The sequence below is a fragment of the Mytilus californianus genome, unplaced genomic scaffold (genome assembly GCF_021869535.1).
Source record: "Mytilus californianus isolate M0D057914Y unplaced genomic scaffold, xbMytCali1.0.p SCAF_2, whole genome shotgun sequence".
Taxonomy (NCBI): Eukaryota; Metazoa; Mollusca; class Bivalvia; order Mytilida; family Mytilidae; genus Mytilus; species Mytilus californianus.
In genome coordinates, this window is record NW_026262668.1 from 22276688 (window position 1) to 22299165 (window position 22478).

Below are 22478 nucleotides of genomic sequence, written 5' to 3' on the forward strand. Positions count from 1 at the left end.
CCTAATTCGAAATTTTTTCACAGTTATTCTTCATACTTTTGCACCCTATTATTCTCTATTTTTTGAAGTTTTTTGCTCGTTGTTCTTTATTCAATATTTTTTTGCCATTATCCTCTAGATCTCCATCCAAGAACTCATACAGTTTATTCATTTTACAATCTTCCAGACTGAGTACTACATTAGAGTAGGAGTTGTCCCTCGTTTGCCATGTAGCAGGGCACCTTACCTTATATAGTCTATCCTGCCAACTCTTCTGTAAAACACACCAGGCTTCAAACATGCGTAAAATGCCGGTCCTCAAATGTGTGGAGATTCATTGCTTTGATAAAGAAATAAAATTTCAAATAAGAATAGGCAAAATAGCATTTTTTTTCAATTTTGGCGCCAATGATAGTTGGTATTTTGCAAACCTCATGTAGTGCAAACTAGTTACACAAACGAAACATTAGCGCAAAAGGATTTTTCATATAAGTCGATGATGACAAGTTTGAACTGTACGTTACATGGAATGGTCCCTCTGATTACAATTGACACGAATCTCGTTGTAGAATACATTACGGAAATAGCTTTTAAATGACAGCCAATGGTGATATATTACATTATCGCTATTTTACGAATTTTTCCCTTGATCTTGCTGACTGATAATTTCCTTTCTCAGCGGAGTCGAGTGATATGAAAATTATCGCTAGAAACTAAGGGAACACGTGCCGTTGTCAAGGAAATTAACAACGTCTTCATAGGTAAAATAGCGATAAACAGATTATCATTGGTCATCTCAACTCGATTGCTTTTCTCACTTTCGCCGTACCGGCTCAAACGAGAAAATCAATCTCGTTGAGATAACCAACGATAATCTATAAATATAACAGAGGGAAACGGATTTGTTTCATTAATGGTATTTCCATTGGTTTACGTCATAAATAATCACATTTGAATCTAAACAGTAAACAAATAAAATTTTAAACACGTGTCCAGTTTTTCTACCGATATACTTGTATTTACAACTATAATTTGGAAGTTTTAAAGAAATTTCTTCTGTCATTTATTTGGCATATGATTTAATGAAGCATAGGTACCTTTACAGATTTTCAAAACATTGTTGAGGTTGTTCGCTCTTTTAACTTCCCTTTTACGGTAACAATTTTATTAGAATAAATAAAAAAGATAAAAAAAATCGTACCAGTCTTGCTAAAATAAATCCACTGGAAATGTGTTATATTTAACATAAAATATGAAAAAACAGTTTGCACCATGTATCACTTAAATGCACGAGCCAAGGCGTCTTACACCAGTGTCGGACTTTAGATTAATGCATAACTGATAATAATTTTATTTTTGTGGGTAACACAGATAAAAAGCAATTGGGTTTTGAAGTGCTTTTATGAGACTAAGTGCAGTCACTTGATTTTTATTGATTATTTAAATAAGATCCCAACAAAGTATGATATACATAAGGCGTTTTCACATTAATAGAACAGTATCATTACTGATAAGTATAGAGAAAACAAGTAAGGTTAATGTCATGAGATGTGTTTTTACGGACGAGTCATATAAGAGAGGCGAAGGATACCAAATAGACATTCAAACTCACAATTAGAAAATGAACGGACACCGCCATGGCTAAAAACGAAAAAGACAAACAGACATATATTTGTGTATTTTGATATATGTCTCAACATTTTAATTATTTTCTGATGTGTTAGCATCTTTTACAGGTTTGTCAGTCTCATATATATTTGTCTTTTTTTTCGACTCCAATAGACCTTAATATCGTTATTTGGGAATTTGCGACTCTTGAACTATTGACGTCATACAACGATCACTTTTCCATTGACGGTCAGACGTTTTCTGTTGTGTCGCCAAAATTTTACGGGAACCTTCGATATGTCCAGTAATGGCGACAAATAGCGATAAGGTGTATTACGATTTCTGAACTATAATTACATTTTACAAGTATTTCGAGTTTCCTTGTCTATTAACTTGGATGCCATCATGAGTATTCTATAAAATAATGATATGTTACAGTAGGCGAATCTCTATGTGCCTTCAACTAAGATTTCTAATTCATTTTGGTCAACACAATGATATGTATTCATGTATGGCTACTATTTTTCATTCATTGATAAAGTTCTAACACCATTGAACAAAAATGTACATGTGTGTACATGATTAATGATTTACAAGAGAAAATCCTGAATAATCATAGGTCTGTTCTATGTTCCTCTGGAATTTCAACCAAAGATGCAGTACTGGATCGCAACAATATAGCCTTTTTGCGCTGATAAGGCGTAAAGCAATCAATCCAGTCCTGTATCTTCTTCACTGTATTGTGTACCTCAGTTATATCAGTGTCATCACAAACAACTTGAAATTCCCGGGTTTGTCAGTTTTACACGCAACCTTTGTTTCCATACTTTTAACATCAATGCAGGACAAAAGGTTTTTGTATATAAGAGAGCGTTTGAACAAATGCTCTAAATGGTAAAATTGAAGTCATAGTTTCCTAACTTTTATGAACGCCATGAACATTAGGTTGACCGCATTGCAATATCTCTGTCCATATAACGAAAGATACGTTCCACTTCTCGTAACCACAGTGAAATTCCGACTCTATTTTCCTTCTCATATCAATGACTGAATGATATTTATCAACGGGTCTTTTCACACCAAGAGTAATACGACGATATCCTCAAAGTGAACAGGAAATGCTTACCCTCTCGAAGCACATCCTCGTTTATTTAGAATTGATGTCAATCTTTGGTTTTTTGTGTGATGTTTTACGGATTGTTGATTGTTTTTACTATTTTTCAACCATGTTTTTTCACACTACACTAGACTTTAAAACACACTTTCGAAATAAAAAAAAATTTGCCGTCACTAGTTTTTATGCAATTACAAGTAAAAAAAGCATACAAATTGAATAAAAGTACTAGTACCAAACGTGAATTGATAAGTACATGATATAACAAAAGAGACGACAAGAGTTTATCACAAAATCACACTAAGATACACTGTATTTATCTCATTTTAAGCTTCCCACATTTGCATTGTTTTTACTGTAGCTAGTCCGTTGTGAGTCGTTGTGAAATCACTTGGACCAATCGACAAGAGTGATCTAATATTGTGCGTTTGTACATATGAAATATGAAAAGGTGGCTGTTAGGTATATTTTACATATCCTCTATACATATTAAAACATTTGCAATTAGTGTTTAATGTACAATTGATAAACAGAAAATGATTAGAATGATGTGCTACGAAAATGACTTCTGTCAAAACGACAGATAATTTACTGATTATTTTCTGATCATATCTCGAATGTTTACTTTATTTCAAGTATTTTGTCTTTAGAGCCACTCAATTTATAAAAGTGCATCCATCGCACACCATTGAACAAAAAATTACATGTGTGTACAGGATTAATGTGATTTGTCAATCTAGCATGGTATATTGCGAAATGTGAAGTTTAAAGGATAATGCTAGCTCATAATATTTAAATTTAAAATGAATGAGGAATACGCGTTTATTGTGTAGAAAAATCAAACGTTAAACACTATTGTATAAACTCTCACAGATCTTGGGATATTGTTATAAACCAAATATGATTCACACCGTTCTAGAGTAGATAGTTTCAAAGGAACCCCAAAGCCCGGTTTGATGATAGCATTAACAGTATCAAATTTACAACACAAGATGCGCATGTCTACAAGAAATGTCTCTACAGTGATGTTCGAGGCCAGAATATAAATAATTTATTAAGATTCAACTTAAAATGTAGTGTAAAGGTAGACCTTTTGTCAGATCACTAAAAATGCCCTTTCTTAGAATGCTTGTAATAGCTCACTAGCTCGTGATCTAGCCCTTGTTGAAACTGAAGATTTTAATTTGGAAAGGCACTCAGAAGTATAACATTGTCTGTAAGGGCACTTATGTCATTTGGGTACAAATATATCTAGTAGAGGGGTGGTCCAGCTCTTTGGTTCCTGTTTAACAGAAACATACAGCATACATATGATTGACCAGAATATCCCCTTAAGTTAGTTGAGTTTCCATCCGTGTGCCGATGCCGCCACTGCTGGTGGAGGTTTCCTCCTCAATGTTCGCACTTCCTCAGTAATCAACACTTCTTTATTGACATGAATTATCATAGATATGGTCATAATTATAAATTAACTGATAACAAAACTTTGAATTTTTCGAAATACTAATTTTTTTTTACCCCAGGAATAGATTACCTTCGCTGTATTTTGACAATATCTGAAATTTGGGTTCTAAATGCTCTTCAACTTCGTACTTTATTTGGCCTTTTTCACTTTTTTTATTCGAGCTGATAAGTCTTTTGTAGCGTCTGGCGTACAAAATTTAAATCCTGGTATCTATGATGGCTCTATTTCCAAGTCAAATTATTTTTATTAGTTGATATTGGCTTTGAACCAGCTGTCAGAATTTTGCGAGTACTCTCAGATCTTTACTTAGGGTATTTTTTGTCCTGGGACGTATAGATGCGCTACCACTTCCGGTCTGTTTTCGTTACATGTTTTCTTCTTTGTATCGATCTGATGAGTAAAGCTCTTTTCAACTGATTTTAATAATTCTTATGTTGTACTGTTAATTCACTGTCCCAGGTTAGGGGGAAGGTTTGGCGCAAATAAACATGTTGAATCCGCCACATTATGTATGTGCCTGTCCCAAGTCAGCAGCCTGTAGTTCAGTGGCTGTCGTTGGTTCATGTCCGTCATATTTTTTTTCGCAAATTGTTTTGTTATCAATTAGGTCATTAGTTTTCTCAATTGAATTGCCTTTTATAGCCGACTATACGTTATGGGTTTTTCTCATTGTTGAAGGCCGTATGGTTGCCTATATTTGCTTACATCCACTTCATTTGAAATTTGGTGGATAGTTGTCTCATTGGCAATCATACCACATCTCCTTATTTTTATATCAGTTACAATTTATGGTGGAAACAACCGTGCATTAAACCGTCATGTTTTCTTCGTTCAGTAACATGAATTAACACTGTATGGAGTTCACACAGGTAAAGTGTATGTTTTGATTGAGCAAATATATCTGCACCCAGTTAAATCTATAAGAGGTGTCCCACTTTATTATTATTATTTTCATTATCATATGAAATATTTGTGTTCCAAGTGAAATCCATATTTCTGGTTTTTATTCATCGGAATATATGTTTCATGTAGTTCTTTTCTTTAATAAATGTATTTATGTTGAATGTTTTAATCAACTTAATCATTGAAATCATGTTAAGTATTGTATGTTTTGTCTTGTAGTCATAATTAAACTGTAATTAATCTGCCCTAATACGGGCACTGTGATTAGGTAATAACATTATTTGCATTTGTATAAAAATAAGGAGATGTGGTATGATGGCCAATGAGACAACTATCCACCAGAGTTAAAATGAAGTGGTAATAAGCAATTAAAGGGGCATTAGCTGTCAAATTCATGTTTGCCAATTTGACTCAAATTGTAACATACTAAAACTTATATATCCAAATTATAAATAAAATCTAAAATAAACAATTTACAATGCATGGACTCGATAATATGTATCAGGATTTCGTGTGTATTTTAGTTAGACACCATTTTATTATCCATCTATATGACATCAGAAGACTGCTGACGGTCATACAAGCCGATATAAACATAAATATAAATAGGTAGCGAACACGTGCAATCGGGGTTTTCTAGATCTGTTTAATTTTTGATTTTATAGGTTAAAAAATATATTTATCATCGTTTTTGCCTGTAAAAGAATGATTTATTTTTGGTGGATCGAATCAGTCAACCAAATGGTTAATTCTTGTTTCACTTTAAATGTTGACATTCTTTTCCTTTTAAAGCGGAACACGTCTAGTACATGCGCAACTCATCTCTAGCTAAGGGGTTAAATTGAAGTTCACGTACATGAATACGGATACAATGAGGTAAAATTATTCACTTGCTAGTCAATAATACATCAGCGATGTTTATGAGCTTATGTTGACAAATTTGGGCCAAACCGACAGCTTTTAACGAAACATTATTTCAAAATTCCGCTTTTATCAACACTTGAATAAAAAGAATCGTATTTTAAATTTGTGTCTAAATCGTAGCTAATGCCCCTTTAAATAAAGGACACCGTACGGCCTCTGATAATGCGGAAAACCCATACCGTAAAGACTGTTCACATCATGTTAGTTCACTCTATTTAATCCACTTTGGTATACATATGTATGGATCGTCCCAACATCTGTGCATCCAAAGACCGTCTACATCACGTCAGTGTATCACTGACTAAGTAAATCATAGGACACAATCATAATTGATTCATTCAAACATACAAACACTAGCCTGGTTTCTATAAAGATATAAATATATATACAATGTACACGCACCTTTCGGAATTTTGGGTGCTCGGTGCTCTTCAACTTGTACTCTATTTGGCCTTATTGACATTTTTTATTTGAGTGTCACTTATGAGTCTTTTGTAGACGAAACGCTCGTCTGGCATACCAAATCTTTATCCTGGGATCTATGATGAGTATTTTCACTGACTTGTGGACAGCGGTGCAGCTGTTTTCTTTGTTCTGTAGTTTTTGTGGATTGTTGTTTGTCTTTTTTTCATTTTGCTTTTAATATTGCCCGTCTTCCTTTGATAGCTTCATACCTAAGATTTTTAAAGAATTGCCCTTTTGCAAATGGCATAGCGTCTTCAAACTAAGTAAGGTCCAGTTGTATCATTTTACCCGGATAAAAGCAGCTCTTAAATTTATTTACAGTCCTTACTTATAATATATTTACTTTACCTACCTTCTTATCAAACTGCAGTCATTTAATAAAAAAAATGCTGCTTATAAGATGACATCAATGTTTATAAAGGAAGATTATAAATTCAAGTATAGTGTTAGATTGATGAAATTAAAGATAATACAGAAAAAAACCAATTGAGATTGACGAAAAGATAAAAACAGAAACCTTCTGAAATTTAAAGTATGTACGGATACCTATTTCCTTCAAAATTTTCTTGTGTTTCTTTCATTTCTTGTGAAACTTTGACGCCACAAAGCTCTTTTAAAAAGAACCATATCTATGGATTTTTTTTGTGTAAACATAGGTCCAAGGGCCTAAATGATAGATAGATTTCAATTGACGTAATTTGAGTTGGGTTTAATTTCTCTTGACCACCTTGTTGGAGGACAAACTGGTGGATTTTCAGACACTAAGTCCTCACTTGACTGTAGTGATGAATTATACAAGGCTTGAACAGAAAACAACTGGTTCATAAGTTTAGTAGTCACTATAATAACAATTTGTAATTGGTTGATTTATAAATGAAATTGTGCATTTTGCAATCCAACATGGTTGCAAAGACATATATGTATTTTGTTTTGTTGCTGTTTGATTGCTGTCTGATTGATTTATACCACACATCTTCATTTATTTGTCATTTATAGTATTGGTAGTTTTAACTAATGTACATGCTTCATGAAAAAAAACATGTATTTAATATTTCTTAAGGGACCTAGGGTGATATACCAATGAGATTACTCTCCACCAATGACCAAAGACATAGAAATTAAAAACCATAGGTCACCGTACGGCCTTCAACACAATCCATACCGCATAGTAAGCTATAAAATGCTCCGAAAAGACAAATGTAAAACAATTCAAACAAGGAAATTAATGGCCTGATTAATGTACAAAACAATTAACGAAAAACAAATGTGATATACAACAACAAGCGAAAATCACTGAATTATAGGCTTGTGACTTTGGAGAGGCACTTACAGAATGTGGCGGGGTTAAACATGTTTGCTGGTGCCAAACACTCCCCCTAACCTAACAGTACGACATAAGAACAAACTATAAAAATGAGTTAAAAATGGCTTAACTCATTATATCGATACAAAGGACATAAAAACCCTAACAAAAACTCAAAAGACGCAAAGTACAGATCTGAAAGTACTCACAGTCATGGAAACCTAGTTCAAAGCCAACTTGGCTAACTATAAAACATATGACCATTTTGTGCATTATCTTGAAAACCGCAATCGATAGAGAAAATCTGAGAGGGGAAGATATATTTAGAATATTGAGATCTATTGACACGAAAACTGTCAGACGATTACATATAGAAGTTATTGCCCTTAAATGGATATTTTTAAGATTTTTTTCATGTTTGCTTATCATTTTGAAAAATGCAATAGATATAAAGACACTTTGAATAGCAAAAATGATCAACAAGACAAGAGCTACAGGTAGTTCAACATAGCCAAATCTTCAGTCGACTCATTATAGGAGTTATTGCCCTAAAATGATGATGTGTGCCAATTCCTTGCGTGTTTGCCATTTATCTGGTAAACTATAATAGAGGTGAACTTTAAAAGCAAAAACGATCAGAGACAAGATCTACAAATAGGTCAAAATGGTCGAATTCAGCCTATTAGGAGTAATTGTCCCTAAATGAAGGGTTTTTACAAGTTCTTTCAGTTTTGCCTTTTATCGATAATAGATAGTTAAAACTTTAATTAACAAAATGATCAGCAAGACAAGATCTACATTGTTGAAATCGTTGATCGCTTCCTGATAGCAGTGATTACCCCTAAATGACAATTATTACATTATTGTTTTATTTATTTATATAATAGCAGTTACTAAATCCTGCTTACAAGGCTATTCGGGTAATAAAATTGCCACTCATTATTGTATGATACTCCACAGGACCCTCCAGTTTGCGTTTTAAAGACCGAAAGGGATATCGGGCTAAATTACTTTCACCTGTGTAAACATATATCAGTATAAATAAATCTATGAATTTTTCTTATTTATAATTTGTTTTAACTAGTCCAACATATATAGAGTATTTTAGATTGATTTTGTAATACATATTGCTTTATACTAGTTGTGTTTATTTCCCAACAATAGTAACAAATTTATATTTTGTCCAATGTCAATTTCATCATGGATCACTTTTTCCACAATAAGGGGTTCATTTAGGGATGAAAATAAGTTTGAAATTTGTGTAACAATTTAGATATATATCAAGGTAATAATATAAGTTGCAGTATAAAAACAATATTAGGTCAATGTCAGAAAAATATAAACTGTTGAGTATTCGGCACAAAACTGGGGAAAGGCTCGGTAAAACCTCGCTCTTCCCCAGTTTCTCAGCCTCATACAAAAAAGTTTATATTTTTCTGACATTGACCTAATATTGCAATACATGGTCCTTTGAGTACTTATTTTTATAATGTTTCATACATGGAGTTATTTTTTATTACAGAAGTGACCTAATAAGATAGACACCTTCAAATGTTTCTTTGTGATTTCTATATGCCCAGGATCAAAAGGTTTAGCACGGTTTGTAAGTAGAAGTAGACAGTTGTAGTCAATACCGGACTTAAAACTCATTGAAATTAAGCACTATAAGCAAACGTTTATATTGTAAAATTCAGAAATTTTTGCAAAGTGTTATTATCGAAAGTAACATTTTAATACATTTTGCATTATTTTTATGTGGCATTTCGTGAAAAAAGCAGTATTTTATCTCGTATTTTTGAACATTATCAAACAATCGCAAAAAAAGAATATAGTCCCGAATTCGAGGTCTGTAATTTAGGGGTTGTCGTTGGTTGCTGTCTGTCATATTGGTTTTTCGTTTATTGTTTTGAATAAATAAGGCCAATGGTTTTCACGTTTTCACGTTTGAATAGTTTCACTTTCATTTCGGGGACATTTACCGTAACAGTTTACTATACGGTATGCTGTGTAAACCCTACCGTTCACCAAAAACAATTATTTTTGATATCTACATTTCATTATTTTTAGGTAAATATGTATTTTTCAGTTACTTTCATGTTATTCAGTGGATTTAAAATTATTGATTGATAATAAAAACGGAAAAATTAGAAGAGTCAGTCTCAAAATTATATGTCACAGTAACTGTTTATTTGAATCCAAAACTTTAAACAAAACAGTACATTTTAAAGCTATGTCTTCTTTTTTAAGTCGGTATTTTCGGACCCATATGATACCATCAGTAAATAACCTCCTGTGATCATCACTGTGTTCATAAAATACGTGTAGCTTGAAAAATCGCTATCATACAAGGTTCTTCTCTTATCAATAAAGGGATAATTTCCTAATAGTAACCATACTATTATTAGAACAGCAGAAAATTTAACCCTGTAGCCTATTGTGTTGCTCACAATAAGGCACAGACCAACAGTTAAAGTAAAATCACAAAAATACTGAACTCCGAGGAAAATTCAATCGGAAAGTCCCTAATCACATGGCAAAATCAAATGACAAAACACATCAAACGAATGGACAACAACTGTCATATTCCTGACTTGGAACAGGCATTTTCAAATGTAGAAAATGGTGGATTGAACCTGGTTTTATAGCGCTAAACCTCTCACTTGTACGACAGTCTTATCAAATTCCGTTATATTTACAACGATGCGTGAACAAAACAGACATTATAAATAAAATAGTCAAAATATGGGTACAGCAGTCATCACTGTGTTACAATATCAAAACAAACAATTATTTACAAAAAAAAAGCACAAAAGCATCTATCAAATTAAAAACCACATTCATTGCTTCGCGTGTCTGACGTCAGAAAATGTAAACGTCACATAAGAAAAAAGTTAGTCATTCAATGTCTATTCAAAACAATTTTATAATTTAACATGGGGAATGTTGGTATACAGGGTTAAAAAATCAAAAGTTATGTTAGAATTAATTTCAGAAATAGACCGAGATTGAAAATTGTCCAGAAGTTCTTCAGAACCCTTAAGAATCCACATATGGTAAAATACCACTACGCGAGTAAAATAAATTTGTCGTTTGTCGTTCAAAGTATTTTCAAATTTATAATAGAACAATAACATAATGACATATAATAGAACAATAACATAATGACGGGATCTTTTAAAGTACAGAGTCACGTTATAAGAACCACAGAAACACAAAAAGTCGCATATACAAAACACACCATTAAAAATGAAAGATAATACAAACACATTGACGGGATGTATAAGTACCTAGCCACGTCAAATGGATATCACAGAAAACAAACCAAACAGTAAAAGTAATATTAATAATAGAACAAAGACAAATGAAAGAACAATATTACACGTTGTTAAGATGATAAACAACGTCAGCATGCAGAATCTATACTTCAAGACCATCATGTATTATTTGTGAAGTTGATACGGAATATTTATCAACAAGGTCTTGGTACCTTCCGATGAACTTTTTTAGAAAAAGGACGAGACGTTCTTTGACATACCCCTGGTTCATCAACTTTCTGCTCAGACACTGGTGACGTTTTACAAAGTCTGAGTTGGAGCTGCAAGCTCTTGAATATCGAATAAGTTGGGAAATGTATATCCCATATGCAGGTGAAGTTGGTATATTGCTACTAAGGTGGGGGAAATTTATAATTTTAAAATTAAAATCGTCTCGTTTGTCATAGATTCTGGTAAGCGTATCCAACCAGGCGTTTCAATGTTCTCAAACAATAGTGGAAAGTACATCCAAAGTACTAGAATCTTTCCTGTCATTTTCGATTTCCAGTTTCCCACAAAAAAGGAGGATGGTGAACCTGCAAACAAACTCTTTCCTCCTGGAACATCTGCATAGGCCATCAGTATAATTCCACATATAGTAATTGCCCTACAAATATATTCATATAAATGAATTTTAATAACTGATTCCTATAGCTATACCCTAAACCAACAAACACAATAAAATAGTTTACATTTGCCTCTTGGGAAAATTATCATCACGAGGAAACTATAACTTGAATGTGACTGTATATATTTCATTCATTCTTTCTATCACAATCCATTTATAATCTTATCTGATAGTAGTTTGTATCTTCAAATCAAACTATCCCCTTGGTAAAATATTTTAACCAGATGTTCTAGGAGAGTCGCGGGCAAGTCTTCTTTGTCATTAGTGGAAGTTAACATACTTATGATCAAGCAGATCTTACATGTATTTTGTTTTTTAAATCAACTGTCTATTTGAATATAGCATACATTAGTCTGGGAGAGAATGATTTATTCATAAGTTGTTATTGACTTTGAACTAGCTTTCAGGAACCGCGAGTACTCTTAGATCGGCAAGTTGTGTCTTTTGTCTTTATGTTAGTTTTGTTTCTGCTTCGTGGCGATCTGTCAAGACATTTCCAACTGATTTTTACAGTTTGTTCTTATGTTGTGCTGTTACACCAATGTCACCGGTTAGGAGGAGGATTGAGCGCTCACAAACATGTTTGATAAAGGCAACAGTAGTATACCGGTGTTCAAAGTCATAAATCGATTGAGAGAAAACAAATCCGGGTTACAAACTAAAACCGAGGGAAACACATCAACTATAAGAGCACCGCCTCATTCTTTATGTGTCTGTCCCAAGTCAGCAACCTGTGATTCAGTGGTTGCTGTTGCTTGCCGTCTGTCATATTTGTTTTTCGTTTATTGTTTTGTCGTAAATCAGGCCGTTGGTTCTTTGTTTCATATTTTGTCATGTTGGTGACTTTGATAGCTGACTATACGGTATGGGGTTTGTCTCGTTTTGGACCTATAGTTGCGTAAATTTACTTCATTTGGACTCAGTTTGATAGTTGTCTCATTCGCAATTATACTAACTCTCCTTTTGTACATGTATGTAAAAATGTGACACTTATTTATTAACTGTAAGGTCATATAAAAGTAACTATTTTTATATTGACAAGCTTTAACATTATATATTTTAAAAATTGCTACACATTCGCAAACACTGAACTCTCTTTACAAAACTCTTGGAAATTTAATGAAAAAAATCCGTTTAGGTAATTATTCTCATTTGCGCGGCTTTTCATTTTTAATCTTAATGCACGACATTTCTAGATCCTGACACTTTTACTACGGTATATTCATCTGTCTGCAGTATATCGATAGTAACATATACGTATAAGGTTACCGGTTTTCATACGATATACACATTTGTGTAAGCAGGCCCGTAGCCAGGAATTTTCAAGTGGGGGGAGTGGTTACATCGACTCGCGACAAACAAAAACTCAAAGGAGAAGGTCCGGTAAGGGCTCATTTTGGCCTAAAATTTGAAGTACATCTGATGAAAGATTTTTGACATTTTTTTAACGCTTAAGTGTCTTCTTCAGTCGATTCAATTAGTTTTTGTAAAAGATTTGAACTGATTTGGTCATTAAAGACGCCTAAATTCAAGCTTAAATATGCCACAAAACGTCACTTTTCGGATGGTTTTTGTCAATAATGGAAGTGGCCGCATTCGTGTTCAGTCTCAACCTTTATATATGATATGTATCATCGTCAAATGCATCTTATATTTAAATATTAAGACTGAACACAAGTGCAGCCACTTCCATTAAAAACAAAAACCGTCTAAAAATAAGCACAAATGCTAAAGTTGTGACAATTTCAGTAATTTTGCATGAATAAATAATGCAAGTACCTGATGCATGTGCATTGTATTGTCAAAATAACCCATATTTATGTAACAAAAGTATTTAACTTTCCAATAAATAGCTTAAAGTTTACATTTTTAACAAATTTTTGAAATGCTATATTTTGGGTCCAAAAAGGGGTCTTACCGGGTTTACTCCTTTAAAAGTCACAGTTCATACAGAACGTCGATTTTAATAGTGCTTATTTGTTTTCAAAGGTCGACCCCTGGCTAATTACGGGCCTGTATATTCATAAAATGTACTCGTTTTATATCATTAGGGTTGAATTATTGGCATATATATATAAACACATTCCATTTCGTACAAATGGAATGTGTTTATGCCAATAGTTCAACAATACGGAGTATATATCTCCCAATTGATACGATATTCCCCGGCTTGTATTTCCAATCATGATTTCCTTGATAGAGGATTGCTGCTCACAAGAAAGCTATTAAACCAAGAGTTCCAAATGGTGAAGTTGAAATCATCCCTTCGTAAATTTTACGGACGCCATCACGAGTTGGTTGACCGTTATGGAATAACCGTTTCACAGATAATATCGGATATGTTCCTTATGTCGTAACTACAATACCCTTCCCTTTTCACGAATGTGACCTACCAAACTAGACTATTTACCGGATTTGTAATAACATAAGCAACACGACGGGTGCCACATGTGGAGCAGGATCTGCTTACCCTTCCGGAGCACCTGAGATCACCCCCAGTTTTTGGTGGGGTTCGTGTTGCTTAGTCTTTAGGTTTCTATGTTGTGTCATCTGTACTATTATTTGTCTGTTTGTCTTTTTATTTTTGGCCATGGCGTTGTCAGTTTGTTTTCGATCTATGAGTTTGACTGTCCCTCTGGTATAATTCGTCCCTCTTTTATGAATATACATTTATTGCGAAATCATAGCGACAGCTTACCTGAAAAATGGAGTTTCATCATCTTTTGATAGTAGGTATATCTGGAAGAAAGTTAAATAGAAAAGTGATTAAACATTTTAGGATTAAATCATTTATATATAGATACGAACAAACGACATTTACAGTCTATAACTATAATCAAACATGTGATATTTGAGTGCGCACGATACATTTACATCATGCACGTTTAAAGCCAATATCAGGGACATTTTTGTCCTAACATTTAATCAATAGACTTTAACAAAACATCAAGTTTTGTCTCAGATCGAAATTGCCCGAGGGAGTTACGATCTTAGTTTTATTGATTGTTGATTGTTGGTTGCTTAAAGTCCAATGAAAAATATTTCATGCATGTTCAGGAAGAGATCAAATAAAAAATAAATACAATAGGTTTATGTCCTGTAATAGAGGCCGTGCGGGATGAAGGTCGGAAAAACATCTAGCTTAGATCGGCAGACTTCGCCTACGTTTTGTCATGTTTCTTATCATTATTAATTGATAATATTAATTATATCGTTTGCAAAATTCAAAACTTTGTGTTGTCAATTAGATATTAACAGACATAAATGCAAATCATGCAGTAAGAAATGAAATACCTGAGATACTTTCACCAATGACAAAATCAGACATCCAATCTTTATCTTTCGTCGTAGAATAACCATGAGACAGCCTGCTATTTGTCCGAAAATGACCATACTTAATAAATGGTCCTGGTGAAAAATCCTACTATGATATAACCATATATATTGTCTATCATCAGACCATTTTAGACCAACCTTTATACAGTCAAGAAGATAAACACAGATAAGACAAAGTCTTGCTACAACAGCCAAAGAGGGTCGGTATTTCTGTAAAACCTGTATAAAAATAAAGATATTTATTGTACACACTGCGTCTGGTTTCCTCCTTATCGTCGCACCTGGTCTCGCTACGTTTGAATTTTGTGCGAATCAAGTAGTTTTTTTTAACTCGTTTTGTATGTTATGATATTATTTTTATATAATTTTGTTACAGCAAATTTTGATAACACAAAATCTGTATACTCATGCCAGTACCGAAGTACTGGCTACTGGGCTGGTGATACCCTCGGGGACTTTCAGTCCGCCAGCAGAGGCATCGACCCAGTGGTAGTAATAACATAAACGGTACCAATTTTTCTGCACCAGATGCGCATTTCGACAATCAATGTCTCTTCAGTGATGCACGAGGACAAAATATTAGAAAATCCGAACCTTATTAAAACGATGAAGAGCTATAAACCAAAAAGGACAAAAAAATATAGCTAAAGCCGGGCAAGAAATCAGAGCTTTGCATGAGGGAGATATATTCCTTAATTTTAAATAATTTCAAAATTTGATAACAGCAAATTTTAATTAAACAAAATCCGTATTTTCATGCCAGTACCGAAGTACTGGTTACTGGACTGGTGTTACCACAAAGTTTTAGAAAATAGCGTTATTTCAAATATTTACCAGATACAAATCATTCAGATATCAGTAAACACATAGAATAGAGTTGGCCTCTGGTTAAACTAAAATATGTTTGAAATAAAACAGGAATTTTTATAACAAAGTTATGAAGGAATAACACAAAAAATAGTTTCCTTCCTTTTTTCTTCGGTGTCAAGTTGAAATGAAAAGATTTGCTTGCACAACTGGACAGGGGTATAATGTACTTAACAAAATAATAAGCTTCTGAGTCATCTACATGATGTAAATCTCTTATATACATTTTTTACCAAACCGTACGGCCTTCATCGATGAGTAAATCCATACTGTAAAAGTTAGCTATACAATGCACGAAAATAAATAGGACGGACAGAAACTACATAAATCAATTAAATACATGCTCCTGACTTGGGGTAGGTACATAAAGAATATGTCGGGGTTAAACATTTTGAGTGATCACTCAACCCCCCTTTACCCACATTAAGAGCAGGAATTACTTATCCTACCAGTGCACCTTAGATCACCTAGGTTTCTTTTGCTGTGTGTTGTAAACTGTTGTTTGTCTTTTGGTCGTTGTTCTTTTTTGCCATGACATTGTCAGTTTTTTTTAATAATGAGTTTGAATGTCCATTTGGTATCTTTAGTCCCTCCCTTACCAGGGATATTACTTGTTATAAGTATGTGGCGTCTCCAAACATTAGCCCAATCCATAGAGAGTTATTGAATTTGTTCTGTGTTTTCATTAAAAGGGAGAAAAGTAAGCAAGAGGGAAATAAAACAGATTACACCATGACCAAAAAATAAAACCGTCGAAAAGACAAACAACAATAACAAAAAATTATACAGGAAAACTGAAGATTGAGTGACACGAACCACGACGAATACTTAAGGAAGAAACTATAGGTTTCCTGAGGGTAAGAAGTTCCGTTTCTACTTAAAAAAAACCCGTAGTTTTAATCATGCAAGTAAACAGGCGGTGACAAATCGCTTTCGAAAACGATAAAATCGAGAAAGGCAGATCTGTGACACAGATTTGCCATAACGGTAAACCAAATTATGATGGCGTTTTTAAGATTTTCGAAGTGATCAATTCAATTTTAACATTTGGGACCCTTAATACAAAAGCTTCCTTGTAAGCAGTAACCCTCTATCAAGAAAATTATAACAGGAAATTTAAATCCTGGCATAGCGTATCAAATGGGAAATATATACTCAATATGAAGGCACAGTTGGATTGTTGTTTCACATAAATGGAAATTTCACAATGGGAAAATGAAAATAATCATTTTTGTCCTAAAGTTTAGTTCTCAACCGACATGTGTTGTCAATTTCTAGATGTACGACACGATATGAGACAGACTAAACTGTAGCATTTTTTTTTATCTGCAAACTATGAACTTGATATTCGGGACAAATATAAATATTAAAATTATTCCTTACTACTAAATCTATTTCCCACTAGGGCAAAAAGTCTTACGATCTTAACTTAAATTAAAGGTATTGCATTTTGAACCTTTACTAAAAGTTCACAATATCGCAGCCTCAAGTGTAAACATTGAGGTTATAAAACCATATTTCTGAACAATAAACAATGCTTTAAACTCTTAACATTCTTAAAATATAACTGTAATTTCTAATGGATTAAACAAATAAGCTGTTTATTCTTCCAAATAATGAACAGGAAGAACTATTCAAAATTCTGTTGGAAGTAAAGCTATGTACTGTCGCTTAGACACAAGTTCATTCAGTTAGGTTTACGATTGCCTACACAGCAAAGATTACAAAAACATATTTATTTTTTTTAAACTAGTGACCCGCTTAGATTTGGGCGATGTAAGTATTAGCATCCTGGCACAAAATCACTTAATAACTTTTATAATGTCGTCTAACTCGAATGTTTGGCTTTTTATGTGTCGTTTCTTTTCATTATTACTAGAAAGTAACATGATGAAGCGCGGGTTTGAAGGACACTTTGAATATATATTTTTGAATACAGCCGTATCATTCTTTATCATTTTCTTTATTTGAGTTATTGGGATTGATAGTTGTTAAGATATTCAAAACTGTCATATTTTTGCAATTCAATGAGTCTGTAGTTCAGTGGTTGTTGCTGTTTTCATGAAATATTAAGGTTTACTATTTTTGACTTTAGTTAGATAATAAATTGCCTGTTTTGAGTTTTCACATTTGGTAACTCAAGTTAGTTTTTTTTACTTACTTGTCTGGCGTACACTATTTTAATCTTGGTATCTTTGATGAGTTTATTTGCAACCACTATGTCGATGCCACATGCTGGTTTTATCTGGAGGGTTTCACCAGTTCAGTAGTCAGCGCTTCTGCGTTGACACTAATTATCATTGATAAGGTCAAAATTCTAAATTAACAGAAACTTTAAATTTTAGTAAATAATAGGGATAAGCTACCCGAAGGATAGATAACCGTAGTTGCATTTTGCAAAACCTTTCGGAATTATAGGTTCTCAACGCTCTCTTACTTCGTACTTTATTCGGCGTTTTTAACTTTTGATGCAAGCGTCACTGATGAATGTTTTGTAGACAAAATGTTTTGCATTGGGGAAAAACACTGTAGCAAGTTGTTTTATAAAAGTTAATTTCCTGTCATTTAGTCAATTGCACAATCATTTTTTCTCATTTACAATACCCTATCTCCATTTGTACACTTATAATCATATTTTTCGACATTTTTACTTTTTATACCTCATCACTGGTGAATGGCTCTTTTTCTTTGATTTTTCTCGATAATTTCACACTTTGACCCATGCCTCCAGAGTTGACTTTTAATGGTTTCTGCTTAACCTCAATTTCGCCAACTTTACCAACTAAGCTAAGACTTGGAGTGTCATTTGCCAGATTAAACACAAACTCTACACTGTCATACTGACCATTTTATATGTTTGTTGTTAAATTGTTTTCTTCTTTTGATAAGTTTGATTCCAAGTGTTTTTAGAGATAAATATACTTGTAATTCTGTTCCGTTTTCTTTCAAAAGTGCCACGCTTGCCTTTAAGTCTTGAATGACATTGAGTTTTTCCTTCAGCCCTCTTATTGTTTCATGCGCTTTGGTTTTGCTTTCCGACTTTAGCTCGTCCAACTTACGTAAAAATTCTCCTATATCTTCGTCTAATTTCTTGTGTATCTGAGTTCTCATTTCATTAACATTATTGCTTATTTCGTTTACTTGTACATTTATGTTGCTAATGTCTTCTCTTGATTTATTCAAAATCGTTTCAATTTTTGAAAGTAGAACATTCAAGCCTTCTTCAATATGACAGAAAGCTACAGATGATTTCGCGTTTCTTACAACATCTTCGAGTAGCAAAACACTATTACAGGTCTTATGATCTAATGTGCTGCATTTAATGCAATGATATTCTTGATGATCACAACAGAAAAAGTCAAAACTTCGTTCGTGTTCAAAACAGGTTTCCTGGACAGATTGTGCAAATTCAGGTATTGATCGACGATCCTTAAAAGTAACAAGGTCGTGCCGTTTTAAAGCTTTTGATGATCTGTGATGGTTACTGCAATACACACAAAGTCCTTCTTTACAATCCATGCACCAACAAATAGGTTCCATTGATTCATTTCTAAACATACAAGGAGTACACATATTGTGTGAGGTGCAGAATACTTCTTTGTCCTAAAGAAAAAATAAATTATTTACTGAAAATGTTTATGCATGTGAAATAAACGTACTAGTAATAGATTTCACAAATACTTAAATAATTCTGAAAATATATTTCCGACGTTCGATGTTAAAAATTTATAAAAAGTAATACATTACTTAAACATTAACTGCAATCAACGATTGACTTTAGTAATCTTATAAATTGTCTAACTTAATCCATTTCGTGTATAACAACCGTCTATTAAAAGTTTTGAACATAAATCAAGGGACTTTACTTAAGATAATTGCATTGTGCGTTTATCTATTCAATCAAGTCCTTAAATGATTGTATTCATACGGTTCGCATCTAAATTAAAGTATACGAGAAGATACAGAAAGTTAAAAATAACTTGAATTAAATGCATATTGAATCTGCCATTTGTTGGAGAGTGTGTTCAATCATAGCTGTAAGGCAATTTGTATTTTCAAGATTTTAAGATTTAGGTAATTTTATCAATTATGATCTAGCCACATAATATCAATCCTTTAGATACACTTATTTATTCTAAAAGGTTACCAATTCAACTCTGTAATTAAATCTTTGAATATTGTTTTTATTGGTATAAATATGGATTCTGTTATCAGTAAATTAAAACCATACTAAATAGTATTGATATACATATATGCACTTTCACGGTAATACAATCTGTCGACACCAATATTTTGGCATTGCACAAGGTCATGTCTTCTCTGACTCTTAATGACGTCTTTACACTAAATACATTAGATGTTGGATGTGTACTGATTGATATCTTAGTCTAAGATACATGATGTATTTTTTATTTTATTAGTTGTTTTTGGCTTTGAACTAGCTGTCAGTAACTGCGAGTACTCTCATCTCTGTACTTTGTGTCTTTTTTTTTGTTAGAGATGTATAAATACCCTGCCACGTCCGGTCTTTTTTTTTTAGTTGTTTTTCTACTTTGTATCGATCAGAGGAGTTAAGCCATTTTCCACTGATTTTATAATCTGTTCTTATGTTGTGCTGTAACACCACTGTCCGAGGTTAGGGGGGATTGAGCACTCAAAAACATGTTTAACACCGCCACATTTTGTATGTGCCCGTCATTGGTTCATGTCTCTTTTACTTATTAGAAATGAAAGTCATTGTACTTTACAACTAACATGTGAATGGAAATTTATTTTACAGTATTTATAACTGTGGTGTAATAGCCTCACTAGTATAAAGTTCGGTTCAATACAACGATGTTTAAAATCGAACAATGTTCAAACCTAACATCTTTAATAAACGCTTTGTTAATGATTTTAGAGAAAGGTTTCGATTTATTTTTTCTTCTCGTCCTTTTATATTTTGATATTGCTATATAATTATATTGCTATAGGTCTTTCATTAAATCATTATAATGAGGTAATAGTTCATATGTTACAACTTAAATAAAAGCAACAGTAGTATACAGTCGTTCAATAGTCATAACTTGATTAAGCAAAAACAAATCCGGATAACAAACTTAAACCGAGGGAGACACATCAACTAAAAGTAAGATTATAAGTTTACTAAAGGCAACACAGTGCTCAATGGATACTTGGATGTTTATAAAAGCGAGTCACGTGTATTAAAAAAGTATAACAGAAATATCCAAGGTAAAGGGGAAGTCCATAAAAACTGACAAAAATCAAACGTTATCAATTAACAGAATGGGTGGAAAATAACTGTCATATTCCTGACTCACAGTCATTTTCCGAAGAAATTGATTGTTAAACCTGATTCTATATCTATCTGAACCTCCCATTTGTATGACAGTTGTTTATAATTCCGTTGTATTGATTAAAAGCGCAGAAACAAGTACGACCCATTTCCAATAAATTAATCATTTTCAAAACGTCTTTCAATCTTTAATGGACGGTCATTTGAAATTCGCTCAAAATTATAGGAGGGGACCACTCCTATGTAGATTATATTTAGGAATTTGGAAAATAAAAAATACTTCGTCTTCATGTCCAAAAAGAAGCTGAGGAATAATTCGCCATAATATATTCATTACAGAAGATATTACAAAAAAAGATAGACAAGTTATCCTTTTAACAAAGATTCATTCATTTCAGACATTCGATAATAAAATTGTTGCCAAGATGGAATCCAACTCAAAAACCCCTATCACTTCCGCTCAAGATGTTGGCGATCTTACTGAGTTACTTGTCTGAATATCAATCTTAGAGTCACTATATTGAAACTTCATCTGTTTGAATGAGTTCTAAAATTATTCTTCATTTATCTTAATATTCTAGTATCAATTGTAAATTGACGACATGCACACAGTAATAACTTTGTCAACTATGTTTTATTTGTTTACGCCAAAATTCTCAAAAAGGAAATAACAGTCTTACTTACCTTTAACGAAACTGATAAGATTATATTCCTTCGATATACTTCAGTATACTTGTCACGTGCTACTAATTATGTACCCCTGTTCAAGTGTACAAAATTTCACTCGTGTCATAGTTATTGCGACAAGTCTTACTAGTGGTTTGTCAAAATATCTGCACACACGACCAGTGGACAACTAGAATTAGCTGTTTAAATCAGAATTCTAAAAATAGAATATCTTTTCTTAAAAGACATTTTCAGAAAGTCGTCTATACAAATACTTTACGCTACGCTGACTTCGTTCAATTCTTTCGTCAAATGAAATTTCCCGTTCAGACTTTTGTTTTGTTATTCTGTGAAAGAACTTTTTAAGCATTGGACCTTTTATTTATTGATCAGACAAGATTTTTTTTACCCTCTTTTGTGTTTTGATCAACTAAAGAAGATAGCGAGAAACTAAACAGACTAAATGATCAGCAATGCAAGATGAATAAAAACAGATTTTTGTCATAAATTCTATTCTCATCTACAATGTTAGAGAGTCCTTTGTGTTGAATATGCACATAGACCATGATGAGCGACATAGGCTCTTAAGAGCCTCTAGTTGTCTCGTCTC

At 33.0% G+C, this 22478-nt stretch overlaps 1 protein-coding gene across 1 annotated transcript; it reads right to left on the reverse strand.

Annotated features, from left to right (window-relative positions):
- Window positions 1-9933: 9933 nt before the first annotated feature.
- LOC127728924 (surfeit locus protein 4 homolog) lies at window positions 9934-22075 on the reverse strand. The gene is made up of 6 exons (XM_052236505.1): window positions 21887-22075; window positions 18567-19509; window positions 14998-15258; window positions 14402-14442; window positions 11495-11682; window positions 9934-9962 (listed from the first exon to the last, which is right to left on the reverse strand). The coding sequence occupies exons 2-6, from the start codon at window positions 18627-18629 to the stop codon at window positions 9934-9936; spliced, it is 582 nt and encodes a 193-aa protein (XP_052092465.1). The 5' UTR covers window positions 18630-19509; window positions 21887-22075.
- Between the last annotated feature and the right edge of the window lie 403 nt (window positions 22076-22478).

What these genes read in the sequence shown, in the direction of transcription:
- LOC127728924 (XM_052236505.1), bottom strand. Translation starts at nt 18,629, where the DNA reads ATGGGTCAAAGTGTGAAATTATCGAGAAAAATCAAAGAAAAAGAGCCA. An exon ending in AGCCATTCACCAGTGATGAG is followed by an intron (nt 15,259 to 18,566) that starts GTATAAAAAGTA and finishes ATTTTTATACAG; the next exon opens with GTTTTACAGAAATACCGACC. An exon ending in TGAAACGCCTGGTTGGATAC is followed by an intron (nt 9,963 to 11,494) that starts GCTTACCAGAAT and finishes TTTTGTTTAAAG; the next exon opens with TTTTGGATTCAAATAAACAG.